General features: G+C 33.7%; 1 protein-coding gene across 3 annotated transcripts in view; it reads left to right on the top strand.

Moving 5' to 3' along the window:
• ABA3 (molybdenum cofactor sulfurase (LOS5) (ABA3)) overlaps nucleotides 1-13,226 on the top strand; it is a 16,558-nt gene extending 3,332 nt beyond the window's left edge. The window contains exons 6-23 of one of the 3 annotated variants that reach the window (XM_021433118.2): nucleotides 913-963; nucleotides 2,422-2,548; nucleotides 3,427-3,529; nucleotides 3,658-3,703; nucleotides 4,294-4,332; nucleotides 4,406-4,562; nucleotides 5,214-5,316; nucleotides 5,754-5,870; nucleotides 6,271-6,348; nucleotides 6,467-6,568; nucleotides 6,881-6,980; nucleotides 7,809-7,919; nucleotides 8,565-8,629; nucleotides 9,646-9,797; nucleotides 11,287-11,519; nucleotides 12,006-12,142; nucleotides 12,556-12,666; nucleotides 12,745-13,226. In XM_021433118.2, coding sequence (XP_021288793.1) covers nucleotides 913-963; nucleotides 2,422-2,548; nucleotides 3,427-3,529; nucleotides 3,658-3,703; nucleotides 4,294-4,332; nucleotides 4,406-4,562; nucleotides 5,214-5,316; nucleotides 5,754-5,870; nucleotides 6,271-6,348; nucleotides 6,467-6,568; nucleotides 6,881-6,980; nucleotides 7,809-7,919; nucleotides 8,565-8,629; nucleotides 9,646-9,797; nucleotides 11,287-11,519; nucleotides 12,006-12,142; nucleotides 12,556-12,666; nucleotides 12,745-12,855 — 1,943 coding nt within the window. In that variant the 3' untranslated portion in view covers nucleotides 12,856-13,226. Of the gene's footprint in view, nucleotides 1-912; nucleotides 964-2,421; nucleotides 2,549-3,426; nucleotides 3,530-3,657; nucleotides 3,704-4,293; nucleotides 4,333-4,405; nucleotides 4,563-5,213; nucleotides 5,317-5,753; nucleotides 5,871-6,270; nucleotides 6,349-6,466; nucleotides 6,569-6,880; nucleotides 6,981-7,808; nucleotides 7,920-8,564; nucleotides 8,630-9,645; nucleotides 9,798-11,253; nucleotides 11,520-12,005; nucleotides 12,143-12,555; nucleotides 12,667-12,744 lie in introns of all 3 variants that reach the window. The other 2 variants (XM_089784005.1, XM_021433119.2) reach the window with 2 other exon arrangements.
• Nucleotides 13,227-14,059: the final 833 nt, after the last annotated feature.

The following is a 14,059-nucleotide window of genomic DNA, read 5'->3' as shown; positions in this document are numbered from 1 at the left end:
GAAGGATTTCTTCCTCCCAAACTGCAACCATCACCATAACCAGTCGACCTCAAGCTCTTCTCTCCATTTCTTCCCTTGTTTCTTCTCTTTTATCCTTCCTTTACATGAAGTTCTTTCCTCTTCCTTCCCCATAGGTGAAATTGAGGTGGATTGGTGAGTTAATTTAAGAGTTCTAAGATATGAAAATAGGAATTTGTTAGTTGGTTGAAGGTGTGTTTGTAAATTGATTTTTAAGGTGTGGTTTAATTGTGGCAGCAAAGGAAAATCTTAGGTGTGAGAGTTGGTGTCTTGGAGTGGGAAAAATCTAGCAAAAATCAGGAACTATATACTTGAATTGGTAGCAAATTAGCATCTCAAAATTTGAAGGTGAGTAGGGGGTGTCCAATTCAAAATATCCTATAAATTGGTATGTATATACATATGTATTTGTGAATGTGAAATGATTTATTTTCAATGCAAATTGTGGAAAGCATGAGCTGGTAGTGATTTTAGGATTTTGTGAATCTCAAATGTTTAAAATGGGCTTGACTATACCTATATATATACGGTTTATATATGTAAAGGATTTAAAAATCGGGAAGCAAGCTTTTCAATGTATTTATGTCAAAAACGTGCCTTGTGGATTGTGTGAAGTGCATTCATGGATAAATTCTTATTCATCATGTAGATTAGGCATTTACCTTATGCAAAAAAGTTTACATGACAAGGTGATACAAAAAGAGGTTTTAGTGTGTTATCATGATTGGTATTTTGAAAATGGTTTGAAATGATCTTTTGAACACTCAAATTGACTTTTAAATGGTTTTATTAAATTGGGAGATTCGAGAGTAGGGCGGTTGTCACTTCGGTTAAGTGTGATCCTTGTGCATGTCAAGAAAAAATAAAATAAAAAATTCTCTCCCTTTTTGGCAGGCCAAAAGATGGAAGAAATGAGAAAATTCGAGAAGTTTCAAGACAATTTTGGTTAGTTAACATAGATAAGTTCTTTGTCTTTTTTTCCTTTAATTCTTTCCCCATCCTTTCCTTCCCTACCTATACCAATTTTTCCCGCAAACGTCACATGCATGACCGGCCATGTGGGAAAAGAATGAGAGAAAGAAAAGTCAAGCTTCCTTTGTAAGCTTTGACCAAGCTAAATTGAAAAATCGCCATTTAGCCCTCCTAAATTTTCATTCTTTTTATTGAGTCCTTCCATCACTTTTAAAATTTCAATTTTTCTTCTACTTCCTTTCTTGACATGTGTATGAACATAATATGAGGTTCGTACCTCATTCGCATGTCATCATAATAATTAAATATATACTTGCCCGATAATGCTCTATTTTATCAAAGCATACGGGTTCCCTCTAATCTCATTGTTTTCTTCAAAATTTTCTCTTTTCTTCTCCTCCCTCACTTAGATTAGTCATATAACCTATTATTTTAACTAATCTCACTGATAAGTAAAATATTAATATTTTAATATTATTTTATTCATAAAATATTATTTTATTTAAAAATATTCTTTTTACCTATCGTCGTTCTCTAACACTCAAACTTACATTAAATAACCTTTATTCTCATCAATCTTTAAATGAGGATACGGGGTGTTACAATGAATGGGTCCTATGCATATAAATGGTGGTGATTGGTGTATTGGGAAGTATGGACAGAAAAGTAATGGAGGGAACCCCAATCCCTTAATAGAACCCTTTAATTGGTGCATTTATAAGCAAACTTTATGAATGATTCATGAGGTAAGAGTTCGGTAAGCATGGTATCTCTTGCTTTGTCTTTCACCTTAGTTTACTGATAGGACTTTTCTAAAATTTATCTAGGTCAGACTGATCGAGGTCATCTCTAAGGTTTCTTTACTGCTGTCTTCTTCTATTTTTTATTTTGCATACTCTGCTACTCTTATCCAGCCTACTAAACCATGTAGTCCTTGTAAAAATCCTATCCTTATCTATTTACTGGCTTTAACTTAACTCTTCAATTCCGATGAAATATCTTGTTGATCTATAATTAATTCTAGCATATTGTGACAGTTCTAGATATCGTTCTGTTTAAACATTATCCTTTTATATATTTAACTTTTATAATTCTTAGTGTTGAATTTTTTTTTTTTTGGCTACATCAAGCTCCCTTGATGACAATTTGGCCATTATTGTTGACAACATGTTGGGAATTTTTTTGCTTACTATATTGAACATCTCATGGTGCCAATTTAACAGATAAATTATATGAATGAAAATAATAATAGAGAAAAGTTTTAAAAACATTTCAGCGGTTGTCGTTGTAGGATGCATGACTAAAGAAAACGGGAATGTTGCTTTTTAAATAATTACAATAATTTTTTTTTCTTGGAGTGAGAACTCAGAAGAAGGAAACCATCTGGTGTCCTTACCACTCTTTAGCTTCATTCCTTTTCTATTATTGCAGGTGATGCCTTTAATTTGTTTGCCTTCCCCTCAGAGTGCAATTTTTCTGGATTGAGATTTAGCCTTGATTTGGTGAACATTGTTAAGCAAAATGCAGAAACAATTTTGGAAGGCTCTCCATATTCAAAGTATGTAGTTAATCGTACCATGTATATTGTATAAAACATATATGCCTGCTTTCTACCACTAGCAGCAGCCTGATGTGAAAAATGTACCATCTATGCAATTCCTATCTAGAACCCTCAAATTATAAAGAAATAAAACAATTCAGGTTAACCAAAATCTGAGGGAAAATTGATAATCACATTTACAAAGGCAGCTGTTTTGGCTGGTTTTTAATTGAATAATTACAGATTACTGAGCTTTTGTTTCTCATTAAATTAAGTTTTGATAAGATATTTTGTCCCATTAATTTTTTCTCCTGGTTAAACAGTAGTTTAGTTAAGAGCTCAATTGACTATATAGGTTTTGTTAATTTTACTAAAAATGAGCTTGGTCAACTGGGGTGCATATGAGCTTGGACCAGAGCTGGTGCTAATTTATTTGTTTTTTGTATGGAAGGCATTACAAGCATGAGGAAGTGTAAAACGTTATAGTTTGAAAATTATATGGTGCATATTGTGCTACTGATCATGTGAGTGGGAAAGTTGCAGCATAGGTTGATTTAATTGAAAAAACCTAATTATTTTGTCCCATCTGGTAGAAAAGATCTACGCTAAGAAATTTATGTAATTTAAAACTTAGTGAGATAACTAAAACACTCATATTCCATGCCGATATTATGCTGTGCAGTTCCAAAGCATGTATGTATCCTAATGAATTTGACAGACTTTATAGCAGCATTGTTGCTTAAGACAGACAAATCTTTAAAGATTCTCATGTTTCTTGAAGCCATTATTTTTAATTGTGCTCTTTCAATGTATTTTTTTTAGAAATTAATCTTTATGCATTGATTCTTTCAATTTTTGTATGATAGATTTTCTAATCATCAATGTTTTATAATTAGGGGAGGTTGGATGGTCTTAATTGATGCTGCAAAGGGCTGTGCAACACAACCTCCAGATTTGTCACTTTATCCTGCAGATTTTGTTGTAATCTCATTTTATAAGGTAAATGTATGACCTTTTGGGGACTTCATTAGTGGGTGAATACCAGCTCTTTATTTATCCTGAAAAGGGGGAAAATTAGAAGGAACTAACCTTATGTAATGTTGTTTTGCCTTTGCATTGTTTCTCAGTTGTTTGGCTATCCGACTGGACTTGGTGCTCTCATAGTTAGGAATGGTAAGTGCTTGAGTCCGTAAGATTACTGGTTTCTGAAGTTATACCTTTGTGGTGGTGTTAGGAGTTTTCTATCAGATATTATGGCTTTGTGCCTATGAATAATTGGCTCATGAAATGAAAAAAAGAATCTTTTTTTATCAAGTACCATTGATTTTCTATTTTAATTCTTTGATTGTGAGCATGGATTTTCCTCTTTTTCTTTTTAATGGATATTTAAGCACGAGTCTTTGTGCCATAAAATATCTAGACTGGTTAAGACTATGATGTATTTGTTGGCCATTCAATCAGGGCTGGTTTTACTGTTTCTGAAAATATGGAAATATGGATCACCCTGGAGAATAGAAGTTTGATTTTCTAAGTGGATCTTGCTAGAATTGTCCGGAAAAGGAAAATATAGATGAGTTCTGAAAAAGCTGGATATCATTAGTTTTTCATTTCCATTGCACATTATTTTTCAGCATTTCATTGATTTATATTTCTTTTTTGTTTCATAATCTGTTAAACAAATCCTGATTAAGTTAATAAATTAAGAGCCGATAACTTTTTAAAGTGGTTTTCTAATATCCTTGTTTTTTTTTCTTTTCTTTTAGATGCTGCTAAGCTATTGAAGAAGACCTATTTTGGTGGAGGTTTGTACCTAGAAGTCTTCTTGATGATTACATGTGCTGTAGAAATTTGGTAAATTAGCTTTAAACTTTTCAGGCACTGTTGCTGCTTCAATTGCTGACATTGACTTTGTCAGAAGACGAGAAGGTGTTGAAGAGCATTTTGAGGATGGCACCATTTCATTCCTAAGCATAGCATCTATACGTCATGGATTTAAAATATTCAGTACCCTTACTGCATCTGCAATGTGCCGGTATGCAAATTTTGCCTTTTTAACAATGAAAAGTTGAAGCTTTTATTAGAGTTATGAATTTTAAGTGTATTTTGCATTTTTCCTTAATCACTGTGAACATTTACATGATGGAATGTTTTCACTTTCTTATTGCATGATTTTTCTATTCCATTCGTTCATGTATGTTGGGTTTATGTCTCTTATTCATGGTTATTTATAAGTATTTGAGGGTCCTTTCTTTGTTACACTTTTCTCTTGCAATAACTTAAGATTCTGATCAAACATAGAATGCCAGAGTTGGTATGTTTGCTCCTATAACGTAATATTTATGGATCATGCTTTTCCATGTTTACTTTGTGTTACCCTTCATGTGGGATATGCAGGAGTATAACTGTGCTTTCTATCTGATAACCATGCCACAATGTGCTTTCAATTTTTTTTCTGATCAGTATGACAAGATTAATGTTCCCTTCAGATAGGGTACTATGTAAATGTGTCTCTGCCATATTATATTTTCTCTGTTTGTACATTATGTTATTAAGTAATAATACTGTTTTGTTTTTTTTTTCCACAGCATGTTAAAGTAATTATATTAATGCCTGCTATTAACATATTGTTCCCCTACCGCCACCCCCATTCTCTCTCTCTCTTTTTTTTTTTTTTCTCTTTTAGGCATACCATGGCACTTGCCATGTTTTTGAAGAAGAAGCTCTTAGCTTTGCGACATGAAAATGGATCAAGTGTCTGCACTCTTTATGGCAATCGGTCTCTAAAGGTTAGTTATGTAACTTTAAAGTAGTATGTAAACTTGATGTTCCCACATAAGCATGAGTTGTAGCATGTTATCAATGCTTCAAGTAAACTCAAAATGTAAATAAAAAGAAGAAGAAAAAGATGGGAATGTTCACACTTTTTTTGTTCTTGGTTTTGTTTGAAAATGCATTTTTCTTAATAAGGCATTTCAATATTCCAGCTGCATAGATGCCAAATGCACAATGTCCACAATTACCATTTTTTCCTCGAGTAATGCATATTACTTAGGGTGTGGAGTCCACTACATTTTTTTGTTAATAGTGCTTAGCCTCGTCTGTTTAGATGTGTGAAGCTTGATGCTTTAAGTAGGGTGCGCTGATTGTGCTTTCTGATTTTGCTTGTAGTTTTTCGTCTGGAGTTATTAACTTTTCTAAAGGTTTTGCAACTTTTCTTGCACAGGTTTTTAGTCATGACTCTGGCTCTATTGTCTCATTCAACCTAAAAAGACCTGATGGTTCTTGGTTTGGATATCGGGAGGTGGAAAAATTGGCATCCTTGTCTGGAATTCAGTTACGGGTAAACTTTGGGAAATGTCTGCAGCAAGCGTAGCTGTTGCATAAAGAAAAATAGTGATTTGTGCTCTGAATTACTGCTTACTTGCTAAAGTGCCTTTTTTTTTGTGGTCTTAAATATTAGCAAGCCTGTATTAAATATTCCAGACCTGACAAAGTAGTTGGGTAATGGAAAGTATGGAAATACCTTTTTATGTTGTTCATATCTCGAAAATGCTTTGTAATAACACGAGGCTACTTTCTAACTTTCTGCTACTGTATCAATTTATTGATGCCAGCTTATACAAAATTGTAGGAAACTAGTGATTGTTGATCTAGGGCAAGATTAAAGGAATACGTTACTGCACTCCTCTTAATAGTTTGGTGACAATAATTCTTGTCTTTTGCCTGGTGTTTTGTTGTAGACAGGATGCTTTTGCAATCCTGGTGCTTGTGCAAAATATCTTGGCTTGTCCCACTCGGATCTTCTTTCTAACCTAGAGGTATACCTTTCTTTTGGTTGGTTCATAATCGCCATGCCAAATCTTATTGATTGAGTTATATACTTTGTTGATTTACTGGAAGTTAAAAGAAATAAGATAAGCCTTGCTTTGAGTTCAGGCTGGGCATATTTGCTGGGATGACAATGATATAATAAATGGAAAGCCAACTGGAGCTGTTAGAGTATCTTTTGGTTACATGTCAACTTATGAGGATGCTAAGGTAGTTGTTCTTTTGCTATCTTATGAGCTTTACCCTTTTTTTATTCCAGAAAAATAGGAGATCCCCTCCTTATTTGTTTTATTATTTCCATGCGTCACCTGTCAAGTTGCATACAATATCAAATTAATTTCCACAATATAAGATTAATTTCCAACTTTTAAGGAATAATAAGCTATTTGAGCTTCTGTGGGGACTATTGATTTTCAGTCTTATGGTTTCTGTAGATAATAATATGTTGGGATATATTTGTTGGATCTTACTGACATGATGTATTTATTGTTGCCTTTTTTCTTTTTTTTCCCCACTATGCAGAAATTTATTGATTTTATAAAAAGATCCTTTGTATCAATGCCAAGTGAGTTAGAGAAAGGGTATCTACTCAGAACAAAGTCAATTCCATATCCACATGAAGGTTAATTTAATGTTTGCTTTGTTCTATATTTGCCAATGAAATGAAACTTATTAGTTAGATTTGCAAGCATTCCTTTTCTCAATTATCAAATTATTTCCAATGTCAACAAATGTTATTTAATGTTATTAGAATTACATTATTTACAGCTATAAATTCATTTTAAATATTATAAATATCTATATCCTTTTAAACAGAATAGAGCTAACCGAAAGAAGAAAGAGAGGAGAGAAAAAGAAGACATAACTAGAAAAGAGCTAAAATGGAGGTGGAAGAGTAGGGAAAATCTCAGGTCTATTCAATGCTCAAAACAAAGCCTGCACTGGCAGTATTCTGTCAATAACATTGTTATATGAGTTCTCTTAAACCATTTTTAGGTTACAGAAAATCAAGTAAAAGAAATTGGAATAATCTTTTATTTTCTAAACTTTTGCCCATGTTAGATACATCAAATACCTTACATGCTCCTTGTCCATCAGGTACTCAGATGGCTTCTTATTTTCAATGTGGATTTATCATTTACTCTTCATATTTGGAACTGTGATGCTTGTACTTTTTGATGTGTCATTTTATGGGGTCTGCTGTGCATCCTTATTTAAGTTTTGCATGGTGCATCACATCCTCTTTTCTTTTTTTTTTTTTTTTTTAAGGGGGGCAAGGGCTTCTGTTCCTATCATTATAGTTATGTAAAGTTGACAATAGCATCAAATTTTACTCTAATCATGTGGTGTGGAAGTCCCCTGATCATCAAATGATAAAGTTTATGTAGTTATTCTACTTCTGGCTTTTCTGCGTGAGCGGCATAATGAATTGATTGTCTCTCAATTACAGGTTTAGAAAATCAGCTATCAAGATCTGGTTGCTATCTTAAGTCCATCACCATCTATCCAATAAAATCATGTGCAGGTTTCAGTGTGGAAAGTTGGCCTCTGAGCAGTACAGGTAACCTGTTGTTATCTTTATGGTTATGGCGATAGTACATGGTCAAGCTACCATGATTTGTTTCTTTTCTTTCCATTCATAACTAAAGCTCATCCTGAATTGTTTATAGTCAAGATGATGACTTTTATGTTTGTGTGCTATAGTTTCTCTTTTTGAAAATTTGTGTTATTTCCCATGGTAAGAGCACTATATCTTTATTGGCCCAAAAAAAAAACTATATCTTTATGATCGCTTACCATCATAATGTTTGCACAAATTTCTACATTGTTTTGATAATGGTATATGGTATCATTTTAGTTCAGTTAAGGCCCACGTCATATGCTAATTGCAATAGGATTAAGTAGGAGATAAATGTTGCTGAAGCAAATGATTGAAAATATGATACCTCAACCTAAAAGTGAAGCCACTCCAAATCTACATACACTTGCCATGGTATGAGGTCTTAAGATCTCACACAAACTTTTTTGTGCTCTGAATCTTGAATTAAAAAAAAAAAAAAAGCTTTTCTGTTTTAGGTCTAGAAGTTGAATCTCTCATTGTTCCTTTTTGTGCATGCATGCATGGAAGATCTTTGCTTGCTGATCTCTCTCTCTGTCTATGATATAGATCTAAAATGTCTGTCCATTTCTTTACCCACCAATGCAGGTCTGCAATATGATCGAGAATGGCTTCTTAAAAGCTTGACTGGTGAAATTCTTACACAAAAGAAGGTGAATAGTTTCTCTGCTTAGATGAGTTGTGTGCCTGTGCATGCTGTTTTTTTCTTTATTTTATTCTTTTTGTCCTAAGTATTGGTTCACATTTTAGGTGCATTGTATTGAAGAATAATAAGGTTGCTAACACCCTGCTCAGAATATTCTCCTTAGGGATAATAAGTTTGTATTTTGTAATACTTAACAATTCTATGTGCTATTTCTTTGATGAACTTGCTAAAATCTATTGAAATAAGCTGTGCTTGAGCAGCTTGGTTTGAGCTGTTAAAAGAATTTGTCGTCCAACAGCTATGGCATGGATCTATGCTCACATAAAAGTATTGCTTCCATTAAAGTCACTCCTTAGAGATATGCATGTCACTAGTCAATACAAAACATAACTGGAGAGATTAGAATTGAAGGAAGGTCTGAAGGAAAGGGATGAAGGTTTCCATCATTTTGTTGGGAGGAAACTGTAGGAACTAGGAAGGATTGGCTTCCAAATTTTATATGCATCAGAACAATGTTATTAAGTACCAGACTGGAATGGAGGAAGGAAATTCATTGATTTAACAGTCTCTTTGGTCCAATCTCTTTGGGAAAAAAAATCTTTCATTGCCACATATTTAACAGTTTTCTTTGCAAATCTTTTTTGCTGTGCCCTTAAACTCTCTCCCTTTTTAAGGACAAATGGGTACCAGATACATATACATTGATCGCTTCACTTAGTTGGTTGACATGGACTGTGGTGATGAATGAAATTCCATTTAATGAAGATTTTGTTACTATGTGGGCAACTAAATGAAGATGATTAGCCTACTACTAGCTGGTATACATTATAAGCCATTCATATACTTTTTGTTCTATAACAATGGGTTGACAATATATATTTTCTACTCAATGAATGAATGTTAGGTTGTTTAGCTGTTTTCTTCCAAAAATTAAAAGTATGGTAATATCTATTTCTGGACAGGAATTCTTTTCTTTATTTATTTTTAAGATCAAATGTTAATTTATCCTATTTTGTTTTGTAGGCTCCTGAAATGTCCCTCATTAATACCTTCATTAACCTTAATCAGCTGATGTTGTCTGTAGAGTCACCCCGTTGCAAAGGGAAATTGCAGATCAAACTAGACTCTGATTCATATCTTTGTGGAAAAGAAGAATTATATATGCATAATCAAAGGTGTGATATGATCTTATGAAACTACATATTTGTTAGTTATTATTAAGGTAAGTTATTTAATATGTTGGAATGTGATATGTATTTATTTTTCAAAGTCCAAAAGCTTTTGCTGTTAATTTTTTCCTGTAAAGTATATGGTTATATATTTATAGAAAATGGTGGGTAGGTATAACTACTGAAAATTCCCATATACATATGCATCAATTTTGGTAAATTTTACTTGCAATAGTATGAAGGAAATAGACAGGTTAATGATGTTTTATGATGCATGTTTATTGTTGAACTCATATTTTAAATTCGATGCATTGCTTTCCAAAGATTCGTAGTCTACATGAATAGTACAGTTAAGTTTTGCATATAGAACCATTTCTATAGTCCTACATATTTAGAAGTGGCTAGAGTAGAGGTGGCAAGCTGGCGGGTCCAGGTTCGAGTCATCTCAGGGTCAGACCCTTTTGGATTTGGGTCGTTTCGGGTTCAGGCTAGTTCTAAGCCATTTTAGATTTTATGTAAGATGTAACTACTTCAACATGACTTTCAGGTCCAAGCTATTTCAGGTTTGAATTCTTTCAGGTTTAGGTTTTTAGGGTTCTGGTCTTTGCTTTTTAATCAGTTCAAGTCTGGTTGGGTTCGGATTTTTCTGGCGGGTTTAAGGATTCAAGTTTATTTTGCCACCTCTAGGCTAGAATATGAGAAACTGCAATTGTTTTGACTAGAAGCAAACAAGTATTTGGTAGAAGAAATCTGGGACTAAAAGGTAATGCTGTTTGAGTCTGACATAAGTCATTGTTATGGTTGGATGGAGAAGTCTCATTAAATTACTACGTAGTAAGGTCAAATGTGGGACAAGAAAAGACTTGAATGTGAAGTGTATGAGGTAGAAACTCTCAAGTACAAGATTAATGGAAGAAACTGGACTGGCTTTTCTGACTGGGATGAACAGGCCATCCAACCGGAAGATTCTGAAATTGCTGAAGCTTGGTTTGACCAAGCCATTGAGTATTAAAAACAGGCTATAGTGCTTACTGTAATTAAGTTGAAGGCAGAAAATTGCTTAAAGATCATGAGGTAGCTTATTGAACAATATGCAAAATAAAATTGCGAACTATATTGGATTAGCTGAAATGAATTAGAATTTCAGAGTTCAACTAGCTTTTTGTTGGTTTTCTGTCATTTCCTAACAATTGTGGGAGACTGTTATTCAGTGAAAATGAGAGTGTGGTGACTCTATTTGCTAGAATAGAAGACCACCAAGCATGGAGACATTTTCTGGTATGAACAACAATATGTTAACGTGTATAAATGTGTGACACTTTGACATGCTCAAGAAAAGGTTGGGTATTGCAGAATTCTTAATCCACTATAGAAATGTTTGAATACTTCTTTTTCTTTTGTATTTTTATCCCAATCTAATAGAGCTAATGTTCTGACCATATCTGTTACTGTTGTTTCGAAGCTTGCAACATAATGATTATTTCTTGATTATCAGATGTGAAGTCCAATGTTATCAAAATGAAATCAACCAATGGTTTAGTAATGCTGTTGGTCAACCTTGCACTTTGGTGCGATGTTGCCATTCCCAGTATTGCTTCTCTTTGAGCAAGAATAGAAGTATGGGCATGTGCAGAAATGTGGACAGCAGGGTGAATTTTGCAAATGAAGCTCAGTTCTTATTGATTTCTGAGGAAAGTGTATCTGACCTGAACAACAGACTATGCTCAAGTATGATCTTTAGTGAACTCTTTTACCGTCATGCAAGAATCTTAATTTGCATTCAATGTAGACTCATCATGGTTTTAGTGAACATCAAACGCTTCCTGAATGTTTAAAACCAAGTGATGAAATATCCAATTTTTGGCATATTCTAGCATTCCATGGAATCAGATTTGCTACAAAATTGTAGGTTATACTTTGCTTGTGGTGGTAATTTACTGTGCATCAGAATCATTCCACTACTTTAAGTATTGTGACTTTTATGCTGGTTCAACTTAAAATTCTACAGATGACAGAGCTTAAGACACACTGAGTTAGCATACAGCTTATTTATACTCTGAAATTTCCTATATCAACAACTGTTACCTTGTGCCATATTAGTTGATGGATATTTGTCTTTCAAATGACTTTTCTGTCAGTTTTATAAGATAAAAATTTCTTTTCCTGTTCTTTAAAGTGATATGTTACATCTACAAACTAATTATGCGCTACCAGATACTCAAAAACGCTCTGGTGTAGCCACACCTTATGTCAACCCAATGAGATTTCGGCCTAATCTTGTCATATCTGGAGGAGAACCATATGCCGAAGATGGATGGAGAAATTTTAAAATTGGAGACACATATTTTACTGTAAGTTCTGTGGACCTTCATGGTATTTTGTCTGCGTTCCTGTATCATCTGGAGTGGCAAATAAAGAGTTTTGGCTGACTCAAATGACATTGCTTGCTTAGCTGCTCACTCATTTTTTTTTAACAACCCTTTAAGTCATTGCTCCTTGCTCTGTACAATTTTAGCAATACCTTCTAATTTCTATTTAAGCTATACCCTCCAAACTGTATAATAGAGGTGTATATTTGGGTCTGAGGGATGGGGACAGCAAAATAACAAGAGCTAGTGAATTGGAATTTGATAATGTGAAGGAAGAAGCTGTTAGCCCTAATTAGTTTTACTAGTTTGGAGGAATATGTGTGACTTACAAAAAGCCAATAAATATAAGCTTTATAAAGATGGACTGTCTTTCTTAGTAACGATTTCTTTGTCAGTCTTTAGGTGGTTGCAACCGCTGCCAGATGATCAATTTTTATCATCAAATGGGGCAAGTGAAGAAGACAAATGAACCTTTGGCAACTCTAGCATCATACAGGAGAGTGAAGGTTAGAATTTAAATTGATATCTGTTGCTTTCTGGTTTCCAAACTGCCATGCAAGTGATAATAAATTTTATGGATTTAGGGGAAGATTTTATTCGGGATATTGCTGAGGTATGATTCTGGTGATAAGGCTGTGCTGGATACAAATTCATGGCTTAATGTGAGAGACGAAGTTTACCTAAATTCAGAATAGGAAGAGATGGACAGAGGAAAAACCTATCTGTTGTATAAGCATGTATAGGAAATACTGCATGCTCCTGAACAATGGGATACACACAACATTAAGCAAGGTCCACTCAGTATGAACATGATTTTGTTATTCGTGAATGCTCAAACTATGATTCTATATAATGAACGATTCGCAGATATCCTGATTTTTTATGCTGGAACTGGCCATGATTGGTTCCTGTAAGTTTATCACCGTCTTAGAGTTTGTTGCTTTCTTGTTTTGGTTGAGTATCATGAATCACATGAAGTTTGCCAGAAATATTGTGTAATTAGACAAAGTTAATCATCCATGACAAAACCTATACATTTGTTGGGATTCTAACATTTATCCCAAGCGACAAAATTTTAGCAAGACAAAGGGTTTGCCTCTGTCCATTCAATTCGTTAAGCCTCAGTGCCTTGAGTTTCTCAAAATGTCCTTCAAAATGTAATTCAAGTCCATTACATATATCCCTTATACAGTGGAAATCCTATATATTAATCAAAACTCAAAAGGATTTGAAGCGAGTCATGCAATTTTCGTATGATCAATGTAAGACGAATTCAAGTAGGTTCTTAAATTTAGAAATCCAATGGGGCAATATGTACTGCAGTATTGTTAGCCAAAAGATCAAATTCTTTAACTTTACTCTCTCCTTTGTCTCCTTACTCAATCTAAAATAATCAATATAAAATAATAAGATGAACATTAAATTTGAAACAGAGTAATAATTATTAGGATAAATTCACAAGTGGGGTGTGAATGATAGGTTTAATAAGCTTTTGCCACCACCTACGCAAGGCAATTGGTTGAAAAATTAAAGGTGACTTACTCTCACATCTAATATAGTAAGTGTAATTCATCTAGAAAAACCAAAAAGGTTCGAAAATAAGTTAAGGAAACACTATTTTTGAGACCATTTGGTCTGAATTTAAGCATTGGATGCAACAAGATGCTGCCATATCATAATTGTGTAATAGCTTCTTTGAAGATTCATTGTAGGAGAATATAAAATTCGTGCAAAAGGACTGTAACGGTTATCTTTCAGGATTCAACAGACCATTCTTTATAGTTTACACAAACTAGTAAAGGATGGCAAGAATTGCAAAAAGAAAAAACCTAGCTAGAAAGGAAAGGAAGTTGAAAATAAGTAGAGTAGATGAGAAGCTTTAGTCTTGTAAGTGAGGTA

This window comes from Theobroma umbraticum, unplaced genomic scaffold (assembly GCF_002168275.2).
Source record: "Theobroma umbraticum cultivar Fairchild unplaced genomic scaffold, ASM216827v3 scaffold_67.0, whole genome shotgun sequence".
NCBI lineage: Eukaryota > Viridiplantae > Streptophyta > Magnoliopsida > Malvales > Malvaceae > Theobroma > Theobroma umbraticum.
Note: the sequence above shows the minus strand (reverse complement) of the source record. Positions and strands in the feature narration are given on the sequence as shown.